This window comes from Calidris pugnax, unplaced genomic scaffold, assembly GCF_001431845.1.
Source record: "Calidris pugnax isolate Ruff unplaced genomic scaffold, ASM143184v1 scaffold171, whole genome shotgun sequence".
NCBI lineage: Eukaryota > Metazoa > Chordata > Aves > Charadriiformes > Scolopacidae > Calidris > Calidris pugnax.
The window spans coordinates 12827955-12852014 of record NW_015091064.1 but is presented as its reverse complement, the minus strand read 5'-3'; the positions used below and the strand labels follow the sequence as shown (position 1 = coordinate 12852014).

The 24060-nt window shown below is 45.5% G+C and overlaps 1 protein-coding gene across 1 annotated transcript; it reads left to right on the top strand.

Annotated features, from left to right (window-relative positions):
- Positions 1–1413: 1413 nt before the first annotated feature.
- Positions 1414–23635, top strand: TP53I3 (tumor protein p53 inducible protein 3). Its single transcript, XM_014956817.1, has 9 exons — positions 1414–1508; positions 2741–2869; positions 6853–6990; positions 11796–11901; positions 18631–18773; positions 19450–19717; positions 21006–21218; positions 21809–22005; positions 23309–23635. The coding sequence occupies exons 2-9, from the start codon at positions 2753–2755 to the stop codon at positions 23495–23497; spliced, it is 1371 nt and encodes a 456-aa protein (XP_014812303.1). The 5' UTR covers positions 1414–1508; positions 2741–2752; the 3' UTR covers positions 23498–23635.
- The last annotated feature ends 425 nt before the right edge of the window (positions 23636–24060 follow it).

Here is a 24060-nt window from a genome sequence, read left to right as displayed (position 1 = left end):
AGAAATCATAAGTCTCTAGCTGCAGATTTTTCCCCCAATCTCAATAACTAAACCTGCCACTGAATCTTAATCCTTTCTTTTGCCATTTTGTTTGGACTCTTGCTATGAGATGCCAACTCTGCAAAGGCAAAGCCCACTTGTATGACACACCAGATGTCTTGCAGCTTTTAAAACGAAAAGTTTAATCATGTGTTGGGACAGAAACACAGTAAAGGATTTCCAAAGCCTGAACAGATATACAAGATTTGAAGTTATTCTAATAGTTGTGCCCACAAATGCTAAACCCCGTGAGCAGGCTGGCTGTTCTGTGTAAGAACATGAGAATAACCCTCCCTAAAATTTCTCGCCAGACACATTTGCTTCCTAGTTTGCAGTCAGCAGTGCAACTTTGTATCAGCAATTTTTTTAAAGACAGATTTTTCTTGCTTCATGCAGTCAAGGAGAACATTCTTCCCCAAACACCCATCTACTAAAATTCACACACGGGTCTTTGCAGCAGCTCTGAAAAGACCAATTTTTATCATTTCTGTGAGAAAAAGTAAGTACCCTTACAAATGGATACTCAGTCATCTCATAGGCCCCCTTCTGACAAAAGCCTTCACATGGGCTATGCCTGTAGGCTCAAGTGTCACCATCTCCTCAGCACAGATGGATGTCTGCCTTTGCAAGCACAGCTGGCTGCCTTTACCCATGCCATGGTCCCTTCTGATTCTCTCAGATGCCAGGACAGAGCATGAGGAGAGAACCAGCCTCCAGAGGGAACAGTGCAGCCCTATGAGCAGAATCAGTTAGTTTATGAACACCAAGCTAACAGGTAACGTGCACATGTCGAGAAGGCCCACGGGCCTGGCCCCTCCACCTCAGAGGCAGCGATGGGCTAACACCGGTGAGAGTTTCCACCCTGCCCAGCCCTGAGGGGAGTCCCACAGGCCCGAGGGGGGCGAGAGCCCCGCGTTCCCCCCGTGGCCGTCACACCACCGTGGCGGGGCCCCCTCACCGGTTCCAGCGAGGCTCCAGGAGGCCCCAGGGGCGGTGGGAAGTGGCAGCGGTGCAACCCACCTCCCCGCCGCGGGCAAGATGGCGGCGCCCCCTCCCCACACACATCAAATGCTTCACAGCGCCCCCCCGTGTCCTTCCGCTGGATAAAATACTCCCTCCCCACCACCCCCAGCCTCTCGGAAAGAGCAGAAGCCGCCCGTGGGGACCGCGATCGGGCTTCCCGTGGGGACAGCGGTGCGGCTGCCCGTGGGGACAGCGACGCGGCTCCCCGGCTGCAGCAGGCCCAGCACATCAGCGGTGCGGCTGCCCGTGGGGACAGCGACACGGCTCCCCGGCTGCAGCAGGCCCAGCGCATACCGGCGGCCGTCCCGCCAGAGGAGGGTCTGAGCCGCGGCCGGATCCCTCCGCGCCCGGCCGTCCAGCGTCCCTCGTTGCCATGGCAACCCGAACCTGAGCGCGCTCCCCGAAGCGGGGCCGAGCCGAGCCGAGCGCCTCCCTCCCTCCGTGAGGTAAAGGCCGACGGCTGCTCCCCTGGGCGGCGGGGCTGGCTCGGCCCGTGGCGGCCGCCGCGATACCGGACCCGGGAAGCGCCCGGCGGGGGCTGGAGGCGGAGGGCAGCCCCGGGGAGGCTGTGGGGAAAGGGTCGCGGGGCCCGGCGCCGCCATACCGAGCCCTGCGGCCTCTGCCAGGCTCGGCGCCCGGTCACTGCCCTCAACCGCAGCGCCTCTCCATCCTTCGGGGTTTATACTGCACATACATCCTCCCTGCTCCGCAATTAATAATAAATGATCCGGCCTGATGTGTTTATGACAGGCCGTTCACTGCCTGATAAGCCCCACAGCTTTAATTGCAATATTAACGTCCTTTCCGATACCCCAAGCCCTCCTAGGATACGGAGCAATAAAGTCACAAGGTTCACCCTGAGTCAATTTACTAAATTTTATTGCAAGATTCGATACGTTCTCATGTAGTACTTCATGAAACTAAAATTGAAGCTTAAATCCGATGTATGAGATGGCTGTGCTCTACCGACAAGATAATACTACTTTTGTAGTAATTAATAATAATTAGAAGGCAATGGCGCGAGCAGAGCTGTCGGCCTGGCAGTTTTTGCCAGCACTTCGTTGTAGCTGGTTGGGAGCGAAGTGACCAAGATGCCTGTGGGCAATTCTCTGAAGATTTAATCATCATCTACCTGTTCTTGTTCTGCTTGGGGTGGCAGAGGGAGACATGAGAGAAATGTAAGGTTTATTCCCAAGCAGCACCCCAAGCAGGTCGTTTCACACCAACCCAGGGGTCTAACAATAACCACGTTAGTGCTGACCATTTAAAAAGAAAATATTTTTTGGTTTTGGATCAAGCCTGGCCCAAAAGTCACCCCCAGCCCCCTTGTTTCTTCTCTGATCTGTTGCTTGTAGCAAGTTTTATCCCATTTCTTAGTGGGACTGTGGACTGTATCCTCGGTGAGAGGAAAATTAAATGCCAGGAATAAAAGAAGCCAGAAATACTTACACTAGAAAAATTGAACTGTATTTTTATGGCCTTCCTGAGAAAGGTGGCCAGTTTCCTGCTGGTTTATTCTGCTGCTCTTTCGGTTTTAGGATTTTTATTTTGTTATTTTGCATATCAAAGGCCTAGCGTTACTTCTGCTGAAGCTACTGAATTCCACTTGGAGGAAGATCTGGTTTCCAGTGTAAAAGGAAAGGGGAATGAACATTTATACATCTATTTCTTTTTACAGAACAGAAGGAAAATGAACCGACTGCAGGCTTTGCTGAATGACAGCCTTATCGGAACGAAGCACGTGGAAAACGCAGCTATCATCCACATAAAGGAGAGAAAAGTCTCTGCATCAACCTTTGGCTTTAATGTAAGAGATCAAAGAGCGCCCTGGGAAGTGAGAGCGGAGGTAGAAACTCCAGGAATCTAGAGCACAAAGCAGAGATAATGGCAGGGAGGGCTGTGCTCTACTGAATACACTTGCTTCTTTCAGCCCCAGAGCCTGAGTAGCACGGGCAGAGCCTGGCTGCTGTGTTGAGGGGACAGCTTGCAAAGTTGATCACTAATTTCACATCTTTGATTTTGGGGAGAAAGATGCCTTTTAACGGGAATTTGAAAGAGTCCTCTTTAACTACTTTAAGCTCAGTGACTCCACTAGTAAAGCAGATTATGTAGGTCTGCTCCTTGGCACCCAGCCCTGCTGGTGTGGGATGGCCTGTGCCCACACCATAGCCCCAAGCAGGGTGGCTGGAGCAGGTTGTCTGTGGGGAGCGATCCTGGGCCATTCTGATTTTGCAGATTGTACCTGGGAATTGTTTGGGAAAGTGCTTGCTGGCCCAGGCCAAAACTCTACCTGGACTGTTCCCACAGTACTCAGAATTGCTCCCTGGCACCTTACATTTTGCTGATATTGATGTAGCTTATCTGTTTTCGTTGTCCATCAGCTGAGGATCAGCGGAACAGCAGCACTTCTGTTCATACCATGTTATATGGCAAAGCTAACGTGCGCTCCCTGACACAGACCATGGACCCTCTAGGAGATCAGAAACACTCCCACACCAAAGTTATCCTTATGTCATTGCTACTTCCTCTCCTAATTCCCATGATACCAGCCCTCAAACACTGCCAGGCAATTTTTCCAGGGGTATATATTGCTACCCTTGGGATTCTCAGAAGAATGTGTTCAGAAGATGAAGCTCTTTTTAAGATAACCCCATCCCTGAGGGCAGGTCTCCCTCAGCAGAGAGGGTCATCAGTCCATGAGGTAATAGTGGCATCATCTTTAATATGTAAATGATCTTTAATACAAACTACAGCTCTTATAGATGCCAGCCTGCTGGCTCTCCAGCAAGGCAGTTTACATTCTGAGGTCCAGAGCAGAGTCCTCAGTAGTAAATTGTCACCATCTCCACCTGGGCGGCGGGGCTGGCTCGGCCCGTGGCGGCCGCCGCGATACTGGGCCCGGGAAGCGCCCGGCGGGGGCTGGAGGCGGAGGGCAGCCCCGGGGAGGCTGTGGGGAAAGGGTCGCGGGGCCCGGCGCCGCCATACCGAGCCCTGCGGCCTCTGCCAGGCTCGGCGCCCGGTCACTGCCCTCAACCGCAGCGCCTCTCCATCCTTCGGGGTTTATACTGCACATACATCCTCCCTGCTCCGCAATTAATAATAAATGATCCGGCCTGATGTGTTTATGACAGGCCGTTCACTGCCTGATAAGCCCCACAGCTTTAATTGCAATATTAACGTCCTTTCCGATACCCCAAGCCCTCCTAGGATACGGAGCAATAAAGTCACAAGGTTCACCCTGAGTCAATTTACTAAATTTTATTGCAAGATTCGATACGTTCTCGTGTAGTACTTCATGAAACTAAAATTGAAGCTTAAATCCGATGCATGAGATGGCTGTGCTCTACTGACAAGATAATACTACTTTTGTAGTAATTAATAATAATTAGAAGGCAATGGCGCGAGCAGAGCTGTCGGCCTGGCAGTTTTTGCCAGCACTTCGTTGTAGCTGGTTGGGAGCGAAGTGACCAAGATGCCTGTGGGCAATTCTCTGAAGATTTAATCATCATCTACCTGTTCTTGTTCTGCTTGGGGTGGCAGAGGGAGACATGAGAGAAATGTAAGGTTTATTCCCAAGCAGCACCCCAAGCAGGTCGTTTCACACCAACCCAGGGGTCTAACAATAACCACGTTAGTGCTGACCATTTAAAAAGAAAATATTTTTTGGTTTTGGATCAAGCCTGGCCCAAAAGTCACCCCCAGCCCCCTTGTTTCTTCTCTGATCTGTTGCTTGTAGCAAGTTTTATCCCATTTCTTAGTGGGACTGTGGACTGTATCCTCGGTGAGAGGAAAATTAAATGCCAGGAATAAAAGAAGCCAGAAATACTTACACTAGAAAAATTGAACTGTATTTTTATGGCCTTCCTGAGAAAGGTGGCCAGTTTCCTGCTGGTTTATTCTGCTGCTCTTTCGGTTTTAGGATTTTTATTTTGTTATTTTGCATATCAAAGGCCTAGCGTTACTTCTGCTGAAGCTACTGAATTCCACTTGGAGGAAGATCTGGTTTCCAGTGTAAAAGGAAAGGGGAATGAACATTTATACATCTATTTCTTTTTACAGAACAGAAGGAAAATGAACCGACTGCAGGCTTTGCTGAATGACAGCCTTATCGGAACGAAGCACGTGGAAAACGCAGCTATCATCCACATAAAGGAGAGAAAAGTCTCTGCATCAACCTTTGGCTTTAATGTAAGAGATCAAAGAGCGCCCTGGGAAGTGAGAGCGGAGGTAGAAACTCCAGGAATCTAGAGCACAAAGCAGAGATAATGGCAGGGAGGGCTGTGCTCTACTGAATACACTTGCTTCTTTCAGCCCCAGAGCCTGAGTAGCACGGGCAGAGCCTGGCTGCTGTGTTGAGGGGACAGCTTGCAAAGTTGATCACTAATTTCACATCTTTGATTTTGGGGAGAAAGATGCCTTTTAACGGGAATTTGAAAGAGTCCTCTTTAACTACTTTAAGCTCAGTGACTCCACTAGTAAAGCAGATTATGTAGGTCTGCTCCTTGGCACCCAGCCCTGCTGGTGTGGGATGGCCTGTGCCCACACCATAGCCCCAAGCAGGGTGGCTGGAGCAGGTTGTCTGTGGGGAGCGATCCTGGGCCATTCTGATTTTGCAGATTGTACCTGGGAATTGTTTGGGAAAGTGCTTGCTGGCCCAGGCCAAAACTCTACCTGGACTGTTCCCACAGTACTCAGAATTGCTCCCTGGCACCTTACATTTTGCTGATATTGATGTAGCTTATCTGTTTTCGTTGTCCATCAGCTGAGGATCAGCGGAACAGCAGCACTTCTGTTCATACCATGTTATATGGCAAAGCTAACGTGCGCTCCCTGACACAGACCATGGACCCTCTAGGAGATCAGAAACACTCCCACACCAAAGTTATCCTTATGTCATTGCTACTTCCTCTCCTAATTCCCATGATACCAGCCCTCAAACACTGCCAGGCAATTTTTCCAGGGGTATATATTGCTACCCTTGGGATTCTCAGAAGAATGTGTTCAGAAGATGAAGCTCTTTTTAAGATAACCCCATCCCTGAGGGCAGGTCTCCCTCAGCAGAGAGGGTCATCAGTCCATGAGGTAATAGTGGCATCATCTTTAATATGTAAATGATCTTTAATACAAACTACAGCTCTTATAGATGCCAGCCTGCTGGCTCTCCAGCAAGGCAGTTTACATTCTGAGGTCCAGAGCAGAGTCCTCAGTAGTAAATTGTCACCATCTCCACTGACTTGAAAGAATTTCAGGCCAGAATGGATCATTGGATCATCTCATCCAACCAGCTGAACATAAATCTGCCAAACCAGTGACCCACTTACACACACAGTCAGCCCAAGAGCTCATTGACACGAATAGATTTGTGACTTGCGTGCACTGCTCCATCGAGGTGTGATGATCTTCTCTCCTGGAATTGCTAAAGGTTACACTAAGAATATTTGAAACTGTTCTGTGCAAGCCCAGGGAAGGCTGCAACCTCCCCTGTATGGCCTTTAGCAGAAGGGTCTGGTCACCACGAGGCACACTGCCAACCTAGAGAAGTGTCACTGAGTAATGGGACTACACAGATAGTAACCACAGACTGAGCAGATGGTTTCAAATGAGACTTTGAAAATGCAGTGGACTGTACAGAAACTAGGTCTAGTTTCAAAGCCAGCCAGATTCTTTTAATATTTTTTTTTTACATCATAATTTTAAGTGAACTATGAAAGACAGTGGGAGGGGGGAAAGCAGTTCATTGTAGCAAAGACTTGCATTTTTGGTCCATAACACTCTGTTGTACTATCACAGGTGTCACCAGAAGATGCTTTAAGCCTTATCTCCACTTTCTCCAAGAACTTATTGCAAGTTAGAAAGGAAGGACTCTACTTCAATGACAAGTACTATAAATGTGTTCGTGCAGATGAGCATTCCCTCTATCTTCAAAATGTACGTTGATGAGCTGTGACCATCCTGAGAAATCTGGAGACTTTCTGCTTCCTTCCCTCACTGAATACTGTAACACATGTGCCTTCCTTCCTGCCTTCCTTCCTTCCTTCCTTCCTTCCTTCCTCCCTCCCTCCCTTCCTTCCTTCCTTCCTTCCTTTCTTTCCTTCCTTCCCAGCAAATGTGGAATGAAATCAATGTAGAGTACAAAAAAGTCTCAGCTGCATAATACAAAATTAGTGGGTAACCCCATTCATTTCCCTAACACCAGCTGCAGTGCTCGTCATGTTCTCCTTTGAATCAGTTCCCCTCCCTCATGTGGAAAAACCCTACCACTTCATTTTTTTTCTGGGTTGGTTTCTTCCCACGTTAATGAATTAATCAGGTAATAGGAGAGCCTGGCAAGCCCAGGGCCAGAATAATGTAGGGGGAGCAGGTAACTGGGCTGTGGGACAGCCCCCCTATGGGGCTCCAGCCTCAGTAATTCAGCTGTGAAGTGCAGAAACTGAGGACATGGCTGCATCCAGCCACGCTCAGGATGGCAGAATTGTGTTACTACCACCCAGTCACACAATTGGAAGGACTTCCCACAGTGCTCAGAACTGCTCCCTGGCACCCTACATTTTGCTGATATTGATGTAGCTTATCTGTTTTCGTTGTCCATCAGCTGAGGATCAGCAGAACAGCAGCATTTCTGTTCATACCATATTATATGGCAAAGCTAACGTGCGCTCCCTGACACAGGCCATGAACTCTCTAGGAGTTCAAAAACGCTCCCACACCAAAGTTATCCTTATGTCATTGCTACTTCCTCTCCTAATCCCCACGATAACAGCCCTCAAACACTGCCAGGCAATTTTTCCAGGGGTATCTATTGCTACCCTTGGGATTCTCAGAAGAATGTGTTCAGAAGATGAAGCTCTTTTTAAGATAACCCCATCCCTGAGGGCAGATCTCCCTCAGCAGAGAGGGTCATCAGTCCATGAGGTAATAGTGGCATCATCTTTAATATGTAAATGATCTTTAATACAAACCACAGCTTTTCGAGATGCCAGCCTGCTGGCTCTCCAGCAAGGCAGATTACATTTTGAGGTCCAGAGCAGAGTCCTCAGCCGGTGTAAATTGTCACCATCTCCATTGACTTGAAAGAATTTCAGGCCAGAATGGATCATTGGATCATCTCATCCAACCAGCTGAACGTAAATCTGCCAAACCAGTGACCCACTTACACACACAGTCAGCCCAAGAGCTCATTGACACGAATAGATTTGTGACTTGCGTGCACTGCTCCATCGAGGTGTGATGATCTTCTCTCCTGGAATTGCTAAAGGTTACACTAAGAATATTTGAAACTGTTCTGCGCAAGCCCGGGGAAGGCTGCAACCTCCCCTGTATGGCCTTTAGCAGAAGGGTCTGGTCACCACGAGGCACACTGCCAACCTAGAGAAGTGTCACTGAGTAATGGGACTACACAGATAGTAACCACAGACTGAGCAGATTGTTTCAAATGAGACTTTGAAAATGCAGTGGACTGTACAGAAACTAGGTCTAGTTTCAAAGCCAGCCAGATTCTTTTAATATTTTTTTTTTACATCATAATTTTAAGTGAACTATGAAAGACAGTGGGAGGGGGGAAAGCAGTTCATTGTAGCAAAGACTTGCATTTTTGGTCCATAACACTCTGTTGTACTATCACAGGTGTCACCAGAGGATGCTTTAAGCCTTATCTCCACTTTCTCCAAGAACTTATTGCAAGTTAGAAAGGAAGGACTCTACTTCAATGACAAGTACTATAAATGTGTTCGTGCAGATGAGCATTCCCTCTATCTTCAAAATGTACGTTGATGAGCTGTGACCATCCTGAGAAATCTGGAGACTTTCTGCTTCCTTCCCTCACTGAATACTGTAACACATGTAGAAAGCCTTCCCTCCCTCCCTCCCTCCCTCCCTTCCTTCCTTCCTTCCTTTTCCATTTCCTTCGTAGTTCACCTTTGATGGACAAACCACCAGCCAGATAGGAATTTTTTCCCCTAATTGCTTACCTGAGGCTTTCAATTCTGTATCAGTGGACTCCATCATTTGGACTCCCATTAGGAGACCAAACTCTGGGGAAGATATTATCATTAATGTAGGGGGAGCAGGTAACTGGGCTGGGGGAGAGAAGAGACGTGGGTGAGCAGGACCTTGTTTGACAGTTTACTCGCCTTGTGGGGCTCCAGCCTCTGTAATTCACCTGTGAAGTGCAGAAACTGAGGACATGGCTGCATCCAGCCACGCTCAGGATGGCAGAATTGTGTTACTACCACCGAGTCACACAATCTGAAGGAAATACATCCAACTGGTTGTTACTGGGGTCTTCTTAATTCTTCCACTCCCCAGTAAAGCCATCCTGAGATGAGCTAAACAACTTGCAGAAGAGGCTGAGGAGCTTTTAAACTTGGGTCCTGTTTCTGAAGGACGTGGTACTTTGCAATGCTTTTTTCCATTCCTTATTACAAATGAGAGAGGCAGAGTGTGAGAGTCAGGGTTCATAAAACACTGGGCATGCTTTCATGTAAATACTAGTTATTTTATTTGCATTTATCAATTATTTGCATATGAGGGAGCACTGGGAAAACACTTCAAAACTCTATGCAATAATATATTAATCAATGGAAGTGAGAAAAGGCAAGGTAATAAAGCATTTGACTGACTTTGCTTTAATAGTCAGCTGTCTTCAAAGCATGCACTGTCACTGTTTGTCCTGACTTAGCGCTCCCACACCAAAGTTATCCTTATGTCATTGCTACTTCCTCTCCTAATCCCCACGATAACAGCCCTCAAACACTGCCAGGCAATTTTTCCAGGGGTATATATTGCTACCCTTGGGATTCTCAGAAGAATGTGTTCAGAAGATGAAGCTCTTTTTAAGATAACCCCATCCCTGAGGGCAGATCTCCCTCAGCAGAGAGGGTCATCAGTCCATGAGGTAATAGTGGCATCATCTTTAATATGTAAATGATCTTTAATACAAACCACAGCTTTTCGAGATGCCAGCCTGCTGGCTCTCCAGCAAGGCAGATTACATTTTGAGGTCCAGAGCAGAGTCCTCAGCCGGTGTAAATTGTCACCATCTCCATTGACTTGAAAGAATTTCAGGCCAGAATGGATCATTGGATCATCTCATCCAACCAGCTGAACGTAAATCTGCCAAACCAGTGACCCACTTACACACACAGTCAGCCCAAGAGCTCATTGACACGAATAGATTTGTGACTTGCGTGCACTGCTCCATCGAGGTGTGATGATCTTCTCTCCTGGAATTGCTAAAGGTTACACTAAGAATATTTGAAACTGTTCTGCGCAAGCCCGGGGAAGGCTGCAACCTCCCCTGTATGGCCTTTAGCAGAAGGGTCTGGTCACCACGAGGCACACTGCCAACCTAGAGAAGTGTCACTGAGTAATGGGACTACACAGATAGTAACCACAGACTGAGCAGATTGTTTCAAATGAGACTTTGAAAATGCAGTGGACTGTACAGAAACTAGGTCTAGTTTCAAAGCCAGCCAGATTCTTTTAATATTTTTTTTTTACATCATAATTTTAAGTGAACTATGAAAGACAGTGGGAGGGGGGAAAGCAGTTCATTGTAGCAAAGACTTGCATTTTTGGTCCATAACACTCTGTTGTACTATCACAGGTGTCACCAGAGGATGCTTTAAGCCTTATCTCCACTTTCTCCAAGAACTTATTGCAAGTTAGAAAGGAAGGACTCTACTTCAATGACAAGTACTATAAATGTGTTCGTGCAGATGAGCATTCCCTCTATCTTCAAAATGTACGTTGATGAGCTGTGACCATCCTGAGAAATCTGGAGACTTTCTGCTTCCTTCCCTCACTGAATACTGTAACACATGTAGAAAGCCCATTCATTTCCCTAACACCAGCTGCAGTGCTCGTCATGTTCTCCTTTGAATCAGTTCCCCTCCCTCATGTGGAAAAACCCTACCACTTCATTTTTTTTCTGGGTTGGTTTCTTCCCACGTTAATGAATTAATCAGGTAATAGGAGAGCCTGGCAAGCCCAGGGCCAGAATAATGTAGGGGGAGCAGGTAACTGGGCTGTGGGACAGCCCCCCTATGGGGCTCCAGCCTCAGTAATTCAGCTGTGAAGTGCAGAAACTGAGGACATGGCTGCATCCAGCCACGCTCAGGATGGCAGAATTGTGTTACTACCACCCAGTCACACAATCTGAAGGACATACATCCAACTGGTTGTTACTGGGGTCTTCTTAATTCTTCCACTCCCCAGTAAAGCCATCCTGAGATGAGCTAAACAACTTGCAGAAGAGGCTGAGGAGCTTTTAAACTTGGGTCCTGTTTCTGAAGGACGTGGTACTTTGCAATGCTTTTTTCCATTCCTTATTACAAATGAGAGAGGCAGAGTGTGAGAGTCAGGGTTCATAAAACACTGGGCATGCTTTCATGTAAATACTAGTTATTTTATTTGCATTTATCAATTATTTGCATATGAGGGAGCACTGGGAAAACACTTCAAAACTCTATGCAATAATATATTAATCAATGGAAGTGAGAAAAGGCAACGTAATAAAGCATTTGACTGACTTTGCTTTAATAGTCAGCTGTCTTCAAAGCATGCACTGTCACTGTTTGTCCTGACTTAGACACTGAGACAGTATTTGCCTTTTTTTTTTCCCCCAAAAAAATGGGTATATTGGCAAAGAAAATGCCTGTAATCAGCCCAAGTTGTAAGGCACATGTGTATTTTTAGAACTTTGTAACCTTACACCAATTTTCTGTGTTATTTAGCCGGATGGAGGCCTGATAGTTGTGAAGACAAAGATTTTCATCCTGGTTGCTACTTACAGCGTGGGCATGTATCCCAGTGTGTGCGTGGAAGCCGTGGAGAAACTAGGTAAGAGAAATGCCTGTATCTGTGTGCCTCGTGCCGGCATCTCACTGATTAGCTCCACCCTCTCAAACAGCTTCAAAAACTAATCTGATGAACTGCCAAATCCTGAAAATCTGGGAAACTGAACACAGATATGGTTATGGCTCAACATCTAAACCCTCTCCAGATACCACATCCCACTGTGCTCCAAAGCCTCCATGAACAGCTGGCCAGACTCCTTCCTTGGCTGTTCTGGCACGAGTTTTCTGTTAGTTGCCCTCAACAAAACAGGACCTGGCAGTCACAATTTCTTGACCTCATACGCTGAGATCTTAAGCACACTTTTGTAGAGCATCAGCTTTGATTGCTCTGCTTCACAGGCCACTTCTTCAAAGACACATGAGCTCTCTAAGGGTTTCAAACTTTCTCTTGAAAGCCTTGTCTCTAGAAGAAAGCTGGAGTCTCTTTTCCTACATGTGAATCTTGAGACATCATGAAGCTAGTTTCCTCATCTCACAGTAACAAAGCATCTCTTCTCGAATAAAAGTGCCCCTTTCCTTCCCTCTCCTGCCCAATATTCTGTTGTGTGACTCCTCTTAAGTTCCTTTCTCTTGGGCTCAGTGTTTTAAAGACTTAAGAGTTAACATCTCTTTGTTCCCCATTTGGGAATATTGCGAAACCCCTTTGCAGACCAGCTGCAGAATTCCAACTGCATCTTGAATGTGGCTTTCCCTCTGTGTGAGGTGCTGGCAAGGATTAACCACTCTTCATTGTCCTTGGGCTGGCAGATAAATAACAGCATTACACATCTTATTGCTGTAATATATGGCCAACTCTATATCAAGGATACCATAATTTTATCTCATCATCCACATGGATAAAATGCACAAAAGCAGATTCCCAGAATAGCCTTGATTTTCACCATAGGGGTAATGATAAGGAATTCCTAAGGAGTTTCATGGGTATTTCTAAAGAATGTTTTGTAGAGCAATAAGATCCAATTCAACCCATGGATATATATATATATGGATGGATATACCCATGGATATATATATCAATTGTAGGTGCACTGTGCTCCTAGATTTTGTTCCTCATTTAGGAGTAAGTGGCATTAATTTGTGGTTTGGAACATATGCTGTTTGGTCTGGAATGAGTTATAATACTCTCAGTAACGATTTTTTCATCAGACTTGTTTCCAAAGGCCTTTACGATTCAAAAAGCTATGAGTAAGAACAGGATTTTAGAGGCTATAATGCAGGTTTTGAAACAGACTCGCCTGCTGGACCCTCAGAAACCTGATTCTTGGCTGGTGTGTCTGTGCTTGGTGCCAGGCTGGCAGGGACTGGCCTCCGCTGCAGCCTCTCTGCTTCTTCACACTTCACAGCCCCTGCACTTCGTTTAACCAAAACGCATCTGTCTGCAGACAGGCCTGGGGAAGAGGGAAATCCATTGCCCATGGTTTTTGGATCTTTCCTATGCTCGTTTCAGCCTCAACCTTCACAGCAGCCTCAGGCTGCTTTATGTTCTGCTTTCTGTTGTTCCTGGCCACTGATTTTGTCAGTGTCTCACAGCAGGCTGAGCACAAACCCATGGTACCAGCACTGCAATGCCCAGAGAGCCGCGATTTTCTTGCGCTCCAGATGTGATTCCATCTTGTGCCTGTCACATTTAGCAGCTGTGATGGGTCTGTTAGAGATTAGGAGTTATAGAGCTTTGTCACCGACGCATACAGCCTGCAGATTAACTTGCAGATTTTGGGGGACATCATGTGCTGGGCTATGAACTGAGGAACAGAGAGTTTTCCCATCCTGGTAAAATTTGGCATAAGGACGGACAAACAGCTTCCATCAGTAACCTCAAGGGCATCCACTGGGGTTAAGTCTACTAAGAGCATCAACAGGAAGTTTTTGGAACAGAGAGTTTTCCCATCCTGGTAAAATTTGGCATAAGGACGGACAAACAGCTTCCATCAGTAACCTCAAGGGCATCCACTGGGTTAAGTCTACTATGAGCATCAACAGGAGGTTTTTTATCACTGGGTTAAAACAGGTATAAAATACTCCCAAACCAGAATGGCCCTTCCAGGTACGGAGTATTTTCAAGGGATTATCTCCATCTAGGGCAGCATTAATGAGACTTATTAAATCTAAGAAATTGGGCCTTCTATTTCAGACTAGCTCTATCCCAGTCTTTTTCTGCAATGCTCCCAATGGAGCTGGAGCAGACCCAAAAGGTGCCGTTGTGTTATTTAGCCCCAAGTCTGTCCCCAGCTGGCTCAGTAATACATTCAGGAGCCATATCACAGTTGATATTGGCTTCTTTGACGCCGTGGGAGGAAGGCAGAAAGTGTAAAGTTAGGGAGATTGCAAAAAATGTCAACACTTGCAAAATCCTGTAACAATTTGCACACAAATTATTTGATCTTGAAAATAGTTCCTTGTCTGTAATTGGCCACTGTTCCTGGGTGAAGTGTAAGGTGTAAGTGTTTCCAGGGCCAGATTTGCAGCAGTTTTGACCATGTGTATTTTCTGGGGTTTATTCTTGCTGTTCTGGATTATTTCTTTGTGAGAAGAAAACAAAGTAGCTTTTCTTTGCATGTTACAAGAGATTTCTGAAAATGATTTAAAGTGCTCAGTGTTTATTCTTTAGAACAGATAATACCTCATGAATTATTAGTATTTAGTATTATTAGTATTAGTATTTTTAATTATCAGGTAGAAATACAGTTGTCTTCTTTCAAATACAGTATAGTCTGAGATGGATTTGAACTTGAAAAAGAGCATCTCCGTTACAGCAATTCTGTATATGATTTTTTATCATTGCTGATTTTTATTTTCCTTTATTTCCTTGTGTTATTATAGCAGACTACTTTAGAGAGAAAGGTAGCTGAATCAGCAGAAAGCTTGAACTTCATCATCTCAGAACTTCTCACAAGGAAATGAAGTTTGAAGCATTATCCAGTTTCAGCAAGAAACTGCTGCTTTACAACATTCCCAACTGCTGAGTTTCCTTCTATTTTTTCAAGAACACTTGAGGGCTCGTTGCTCATAAGAGGACTACCCTACCCTATGTGTCTATCATCTAAGTTTCTTAACTGAGTTGAAAGTGATGTCTTCAGGATTTGTTTTAAGATGCTCTGCTTAATCTTTCTAATATTATCTTTTAGCCTGTTTCCAGATAAGAAAATTGTTAGCCTCCCTAAGCAAAGTAAGTTCTCTCATAGCATCACAGCTACACGTAACATCACAGACCCAAGGAAATTGTTACATGAACAGATTTTCAGATTGTCCTGTACCTCTTTGAATATTACAAATAAAATAAGTTTTTAAAATGTCAATTTGCATTGTCATTGACCGCTATAGAAAGTTATTTTAGACTGAAGTGGATTGCAAAGTTCTGGGAGGAGGGACAATGTCACTACTAAGCTTAAATCAGGCTACACGTAACATCACAGACCCAAGGAAATTGTTACATGAACAGATTTTCAGATTGTCCTGTACCTCTTTGAATTTTACAAATAAAACACATTTTAAAAATGTCAATTTGCATTGTCATTGACCGCTATAGAAGGTTATTTTAGACTGCAGTGGATTGCAAAGTTCTGGGAGGAGGGACAATGTCACTACTAAGCTCGAATCAGACTGTGTGGACTATAAGACATCAAAGAATACACATTTGAGTGACCGTATTACCATAGAGGGGACATCTGAGGCTCTGCCTCATCACCAGATGAAGAGCCTGGCTCCAGAAGACCAGGTTCCTTGATCTTTTCAACCGCAGAACAAATTACCAGCTCTTGGAGTCACGTGAGAAGTAATGAAGTTTTAGCTATCCTTGATTCTAAATTAGACTGTGTGGACTATAAGACATCAAAGAATCCACATTTGAGTGACCCCATTATTGTAGAGGGGACAGCTGAGGCTCTGCCTCATCACCAGATGAGGAGCCTGGCTCCAGAATACCAGGCTCCATGATCTTTTCAGCTGCAGAACAAATTACCAGCTCTTGGATTCACATGAGAAGTAATGAATTTTTAGCTGTCCTTGATTCTAAATTAGATTTTTTCAAAAAAAAAAAGAAAAGAAAAGAAAGTTTGAGAGCCTGGATCCAAAAATCTCAAAATCTATAGGAAAAAAAATTCACAGAAGAATTGCACACATGGACAGACATATCATAGAATCATAGAATCGTCTAGGTTGGAAGAGACCCTTGGGATCATCGAGTCCAACCATGATTTATCACTTTTAAATACTCGGAAGTTTCAGTTTTATTCCCTGACAGCTCAAGAGCTGGTGACTAGGACACGGAGAAAGGCATGATCTGCTCCTTCTTCCTCTGGGGGAACCAGCAAGGCTGAGAGAAGAGGTGTGATCGGGGGGGGGAACGCACCGGGCCGACGGACAGGAACCACCACACGTTGAGCGTTGACCTCTCATGGGAAGAAGAGCAGGGTAAAGCCTCCTCAGGTGGATGGACAGCACGAGGAGAGTCACAGCTCACGTGCCCTTAATGCAACTTCAGGAGACTTGGTCTGCAGGACTCAGAGTTCAGAAATCAAAGCCTCGGTTCAGCGCTCTGCCGGGAACACACACACACACACACACGCACCCAGCACAGCCAAGGCAAGAGACCAAACCTCCTCGTGTGCTGGGGGGGAGCAGCAGATCTCATCCTCAGTGCCCAAGGGAAAAGTGGATTTCTGCCTCCATCCCTGGAATCCACCAGGTCCGCGGGTAGCAATAATGGTGAGATGCACTGATATTTCTGCCTCTGCTCATGTCCTTCCCTCCAAAGTGAAGTGAAACCTCGTCCCGTTCCACCCCTTGACTTGCTGGGGAATGGCCGATGGCGAGGGCAGAGCTGGGAGAGGAGGAACCGGGATCAGAGTCTCTTCCCCAGCACAGGCTGGGTTAGTGCCTGGTGCTGGGAACGTTCCCCCTTCTCTACAGCAAAAAGGTGAGTCACAAATCATGCTTGGGAACCACGTAACTTCCTTACAGTTTTATTTTGGGCCACCACTGGCAGATCTGACACTTTGAAGTTGTCGCACTTGGTTGGAAACTCGGGGCTGGGTTAGTGCCTGGTGCTGGGAACGTTCCCCCTTCTCTACAGCAAAAAGGTGAGTCACAAATCATGCTTGGGAACCACGTAACTTCCTTACAGTTTTATTTTGGGCCACCACTGGCAGATCTGACACTTTGAAGTTGTCGCACTTGGTTGGAAACTCGGTTTTCAATCCCTGGGGTTTTCTGTGCATTTGAAAGCAATGTAAATATTCAGATCCTCGCTGTATTTTTTTTTAATGTGTTTTTGTGGGTCTGCTTCTAGCAACAAAGGAAAACATTTCTAAAAACGCAGCTTAGTGGACTGTGTTGGAAGAGGGACAGAAGCTTCTTTCACATCTTATTTTTAATTGACTAAATTTGAACAGCAAGAGAACAGAAGCAGCTGTTGTGGGGTAGGATCTGGTGGGCTTCCCATTAATTTTTTGTGATAACAATGATAACGTGATAATTTTGTGGGACTGGATTAAATGGTTCAGCTGAAAACAACAAATAGCCAGCCTCAGAAAAAAAAAAAAAAAGCTTTTAAGTTACATTTTATATGAATAATTGGAAGTGTCTATTCACTTCCAATAAAACAGCCACAGAGCACCACCCCGTGGGGATTTACATTGCTGGGGTTTGAAGGTCTTTATCATGCTCTATTTGCAATAATACAGAAATAATCAAGTATGGACTTCGCTTTCCCTGCAGGGATATCATAATGCAAGTGGTTTTACAGAGGGCATGGGGGTGTGCCACACAACGGTGTTTATTGAAGGGGCTCTGGCTCACAGCCCACCCTGTGCCCCTCTTCGGGTGGCATCCCAAAACTGCATTCAGTGTGGCACCAGCTTTTGGGAAATAACACAGTTGTCCCTATTTTTTTTCTCTTCTCTTCCCCTTCCCCCAAAGGGGCAGAGGGGAGACTGCTCCAGACTGGATTTTGCCATCCCAGCCCAGCTCAACAGCTGCTGGTGCCAACAGCAAGGACCCCAGGAACAGTGACCAAGGAGTGACCTGAAATTCTCCTGCAGCAGTGGGACCCTCTACCAGAGCACACCAGGCACACAGGAATCACCTGCCCAGGCAAGGGAAATAAATGGGCGTTTTTAAAACTATTTGTTATCTCTCATTAGCACTAGATCACCACTGGGCCTGTGTGTGTCTTCAGGCTGTCTACGGGCTGAATCGTAAAATCGTTAAGGCAGCACTTACATGATTTTAAATGTGTCAAATAAAGGCTCTTTCTGCTGGGGGGTTTTAAATCCCATTTGTGTCTACAATTCTAAGGGCCTGTGTCCTTTAGTCAGTGCTCTAATCGTGCAGGGAGTCAAAAGCAAAGGCTGTTATTTTCATTTGTGTGTTCTATTTTACCATTAAGGTGGGTGGGTGGTCGGTACTGCTGGACCCACACATGGCTCCGTGCAGGGGTAAAGCCTGTGACTTGATGGAGAGGTTCTGGTGTGTCAAATGGCTTTTGCAACGATATGTTGTGCCCCAAAGTTAATGTCTTTCATGATTCTTCAGCTCTCCCTGCCAGCCCTCCCCTCCGCTACCCTGGAGCTGTGTCACAGCTTGCGCTGTCTGCCTGCAGAGCTCTGGTTGCTGATAACTGAGATTTCCCAGCCACACAGAACTGTGCCTGTATTCACGTCGGGAGGTTTGATTTTGTTTTTGTTTTGTTGTTTGGTTTTGTTTTTTTTTCCAGAGAACATGCTGGCGGTCTATTTTGATTGCCCAGGAGGCCCAGAAAATCTCTATGTGAAAGAAGTGATGAAGCCACAACCAGGAGAAGGTGAAGTTCTTGTGAAGGTCTCTGCCAGTGCTCTGAATAGAGCTGATTTACTCCAGGTATGTCTTACGTTAAGCGCCTGAAAACACCAAGTTTTCAAGCCCCTATCTGAAGTCTTGACAAATCTGAAGAGTTAAAAGAGATTTGGCCTGGTGAGCATTCGGATGGGAGACTTCAAAGGGAACGTTCAAAGGGCTGAAAGAAGGGATGTCTGTTGATTCAGCAGATAAATGTTTTTATCTGGGTCACTGCAATGCTGAGGTGGCATGGAAAGGCAGCCGCCTTTCAAAAAGAGGTGTCAAACCAAAGCTCTGCTCTTTCTAGACGCTTAGACCATTCTCTGGGCGTTTGAGATGAACATGAAATGTCCCACTGGCTCAATTCCAGAGGGGGGAAATCACATTCAATTTGTTAAATCTGAGCTGCTTTAATTTGTGCTGAAAGCTCTGCAACTGCAGACCGTGATACCTCCCCAGCATGGACTGGACTGGACAAAGGGGACTTGCAACAAATTGAATTTGCACACGGAGTTTTAAGAATAAAACATATTTAGGAAACAAGAAGTGTTGCCTGAGGATAGAAGATCCTCAAATTACTGGAACATGCACAGAGTGTAAAATCAGGATTAAATAACTGGAAGTTTGGGTTGGAGGCATGTGAACAAAATATTTCAGGTCATTACCCTCCTTGACGTGTTGGCTCTTCCTTCCCTGCCCTCTCTTTCTTTTGTTTTAGAGGAGTGGGAAGTACCCTCCCCCCAAAGGAGCGAGTGATATTTTAGGCTTAGAAGCAGCTGGGAGCGTGGCTGGGCTGGGACCTGGCTGCAGGGGCCGGTGGAAGGTGGGCGACGCGGTGATGGCTCTGCTCTCCGGAGGCGGCCAGGCAGAGTACGTTACGGTACCCGAAGGCTACCTGATGCCACTTCCCAGGGATATGACTTTTATCCAGGCTGCAGCCATCCCCGAAGCCTGGTTAACAGCCTTTCAGCTGCTGCATTTTGTAGGTGAGAGGCGTATTGGTCAATCTGTCCCACCAAACCAGCTCCTCTTCCTTGCTGTTGTGAAGTCCTCTCTTTGTTGCCTCTATCTCAATGCCGTTTGCCTTCGAGGAGCTGCTTCTCTGTCGCTTCCTTCCCATGGGTCAGAATCCATTATGCCAGACCCAAATCCTGCAGTCTCCCCAGTCACAACCTACTCTGCTGATTGCATATTTACAAGGAAGGATATGGAAAGATGGTCAGCTTTAATTTTCATCTGTATTTCTTATCTTAAATGGCAATTTCTGTTAGGCCTAAACCCTGAAATAACTTCCTTGTTCTCCAAACAACTGAAAACACATCCTGCTTCTAAAGATTTGACTTCCCTGCAAGGATGACCGTATCATGAACTATCTCACTAATTGCCTGAGGATCTACAGTAGACAACACCTTCTTGTACCTTGTGTCACACAATCATTAATTGTTGATAAAATCTCCTCTGAGCTGATTTAAAACAGACATAAGCTCACACTCTTCATTTTGAAAATGTGCTACAGAGGGATTAACAGTAACACTTGCCAAGGTTTTCCTCCGTTGAAAAATATCCTTCTTCTGTCTTCTTCTGCAGTAGCATCTAAAAGCTCCACTAAAGATCAGGGGTTACAAACAAGTAACTTTCCTCGCTGCCTGAAATGCAGACTCAATTTCGAGCACTGTTGCTTCCCAGGGCTCTGTGGTCAACTAGGACCACGTCTCCAGGCCTACTTGGTGCCTCACTTCCCATAGCAATCAGTGGAACACAAACAAATGCATTAGGTCAATGGTAGGTGCTAAAATGAAAGGTAGAACTTGTCCTTCACCACCTTCTGGTATTTCTCCATTGCTGAGAGCCTGATTTCTCATTACTAACATCCTCAGAACGTGTTTTCTGTTGCTGGGAGTGGACAGTCTGGGTATAAAAGGCTGACTGTGCTCACCTAACTAAACAGTTTGGTCACGGGTGCCCAGAACTGGGCAGGTCCAAGCTAAAGTCATCCCACTGAAGCCAGAAAAACTAAACAGTTTGGTCACGGGTGCCCAGAAGTGGACAGGCCCAAGCTAAAGTCATCCCACTGAAGTCAGTGGAGTCCTGTCAGCACACTGCAAGCTGTGTTAGTCCTGGATTTGTTTCTTTTATGAAGGACATGAAGATGCAAACAAAGCCCACTCAAGGGCATCTCTTTCAGCTTCCTCTTCAGTATTTTCCACGCTGCTCATGTTTTAACCCAAAGGTGATGCCAAAAAGGGTAACCATTTCCCTCGGGTCTTCCTTCAGGCAAAATCCAGAAGGGGGAGAGAGTGCTGATCCACGCTGGCGCTAGCGGGGTGGGTCTGGCAGCCATTCAGCTGGTGAGGCTGGCACAAGCTGTTCCCATCGTGACAGCAGGAACCCCAGAGAAACTGAAAGCGGCAGCAAACGCCGGCGCAGCCGTGGGGGTCAACTACAAGAACGAAGACTTTAGCGAAAAGGTCTTGGAGTTCACCCAAGGTAAGAACCTCCGTGAAAGACACTGTTGAGTTGGGGAGGAGTGTGGACATCCTAACACTCTGCACATCCACCCAATTTCAGCTGTCAGTTAGACAGGAACGACCCTGTAGCACAACCTAATGCTCTGGTCAGCCCAAGAATCTCTCTTTCCTTTGTTTAATTGTGCTGTTTTCTGCATGGGCTCTCTTTGGCTTTGCATTCATTTTGGGGCATAAATACTGTGCCTGTGTTACTGTTGCCTCCACAAGGAACCGTGGGACTAAATCCTCACACTTGTCTTTGGAAGTGTTTGAATATGGGAACAAAACTTAGTTCTCTTACTGTTAGAAAATTTAGCTTTACTAAGCATTTGGGATGGTTTATGACAGAGTCTGCATCTGGGTTATCTATAATGATTCATTTTTTGTGCCTGGTTCTACAATTCCTCAGGAATCATTGTGCCAATTCCTAATTTCAGCAGAAAGATTTAAATAAGAACTGCAGGAATGATTCTGTACCTAAAAAGAACAAGCTTTTATTTTTGTCTGAAATTATCCTACCTTTAATGCAGCTCGACTACGTTGCTGAAACCTTTTCTGTTTCTACTCGAGGTGCTGGAGTAGATATTATTTTAGATTGTGTTGGTGGTTCATACTGGGAGAAGAATCTCAACTGCCTGAGTACTGATGGCCGATGGATTATTTATGGACTGCTGGGTGGAGGTGAAGTACGTGGAGATTTGTTTGCAAGGCTCCTTTCCAAAAGAGGGAGCATCCATACGAGTCTATTGCGATCACGAGACAAGGAGGCAAGTAATGGCTATCAACAGTGTATACAGTTTGATCTTAAAATTGATTATAGTTTTGAGAGCTTTCTTTAGATACCAGTGTTAAAGCAGAATCTAACACATTATTACCAAAAAAAGCACTACCTTAAACTGTTACTACATACTTTGGAAAGCATTGCAAAGTTAAGTTCTAGTTTCCCTTTTCTTTTAGCAAATGCCCCCCTTTTACTGAATCAGAAGAATGATACCCAGGATTTCTTAATGTACTTCTTGAGTACCATAATCTTAAAGATTTGGCTAATTAAAAATAAAACTTGCTGAAACCTTTTCTGTTTCTACTCGAGGTGCTGGAGTAGATATTATTTTAGATTGTGTTGGTGGTTCATACTGGGAGAAGAATCTCAACTGCCTGAGTACTGATGGCCGATGGATTATTTATGGACTGCTGGGTGGAGGTGAAGTACGTGGAGATTTGTTTGCAAGGCTCCTTTCCAAAAGAGGGAGCATCCATACGAGTCTATTGCGATCACGAGACAAGGAGGCAAGTAATGGCTATCAACAGTGTATACAGTTTGATCTTAAAATTGATTATAGTTTTGAGAGCTTTCTTTAGATACCAGTGTTAAAGCAGAATCTAACACATTATTACCAAAAAAAGCACTACCTTAAACTGTTACTACATACTTTGGAAAGCATTGCAAAGTTAAGTTCTAGTTTCCCTTTTCTTTTAGCAAATGCCCCCCTTTTACTGAATCAGAAGAATGATACCCAGGATTTCTTAACATACTTCTTGAGTACCATAATCTTAAAGACTTGGCCTAATTAAAAATCAAGGGATTAGGCAACTTGATCAAGTCAGGGCAGGGAGGGAAAGACTCTAGTCAATCCTTTTTCAAAGTAGAGACTGAGGCCATTTGGATGCTCAAAATTACCAAGGAAAAATCACTTTATGTGGAAAATCCTTAGATATTACAGTGAAAGACAGCAGTGCAGAGCCCTAGGATAGATTCTGTCCATGGTTTAATGCATAATATTCTCAAGATTTTTATCAGTATGAGTTTAAATGGTTCTGCACTGAGCTTATACCACTTGTTTGGGGTAATTTAATTAAATGACCCCAAAATTAAAAAATAATAAATCTAAAAGGTTTGTTTGTTGTTTGTACTTTAGACCTGCCAGATGATTACCTGTCCATCTCACTAAGAGAATGTCAGGAAATGTCTTCTGGGGAATTGTGCACATTTTGTATGTTGTGCTTAGAGATACCTCTGTGACACGACTGGAAATAATCTTCAAAGTGCTTTCATTATTTTTTTTTCTTCAGTATAAGGAACGGCTGGTGAAAGCCTTCACAGAAGATGTGCTGCCATATTTTTCTGGAGGAACCTCCGCTCATCTCCGACCGCTTGTTGACAGCGTTTACTCTCTGCATGAGATTGCAGAGGCACACAGGTTCATGGAAGAAAACAAGAATATTGGCAAAATTGTCATTGAAATGCCTGCTTCATCTTAAGGAAAGGCCAACTGCCATAGCTGCTTCAGGGACACAATCATTAGGGGTGTTTGACAAGCAAAGCATCTGCCATTTCTGCATCCAAATCCAGAATGATTTATTGTGGGAGGCTGCCAAAAAGAAGTAAAGCAAAGCCTTACGGGATGTGTTTAATAAAAGGTTTTGTGTTGCAGCTCTAGCATTGGGTCTTGAATGTGTAAACAAAATGTTGGCAAGTGCTGTGGGAGGGCCTGCCCCGGCGCCAAGTGGAACATGGCCACCGACCCAAGGCTGGGGACACCTGGAGAAACTGGCTGCTCATGGCTTGGAGGGGCATAGGCTTCGCTGGATAAAAAACTGGCTGGATGACTGGGCCCGAAGAGTGGTGGTGAATGGAGTTAACTCCAGTTGGCGGCCGGTTATAAGTGGTGTTCCCCAAGGCTCAGTGTTGGGCTCTGTTTAACATCTTTGTCATCGACCTGGATGAGGAGATCGAGTGTACCCTCAGTAAGTTTGCAGATGAGGCCAGGGTTGACAAGACAAGGCCAGGTTGGATGGGGCTTTGAGGGAGGTGTCCCTGCCCA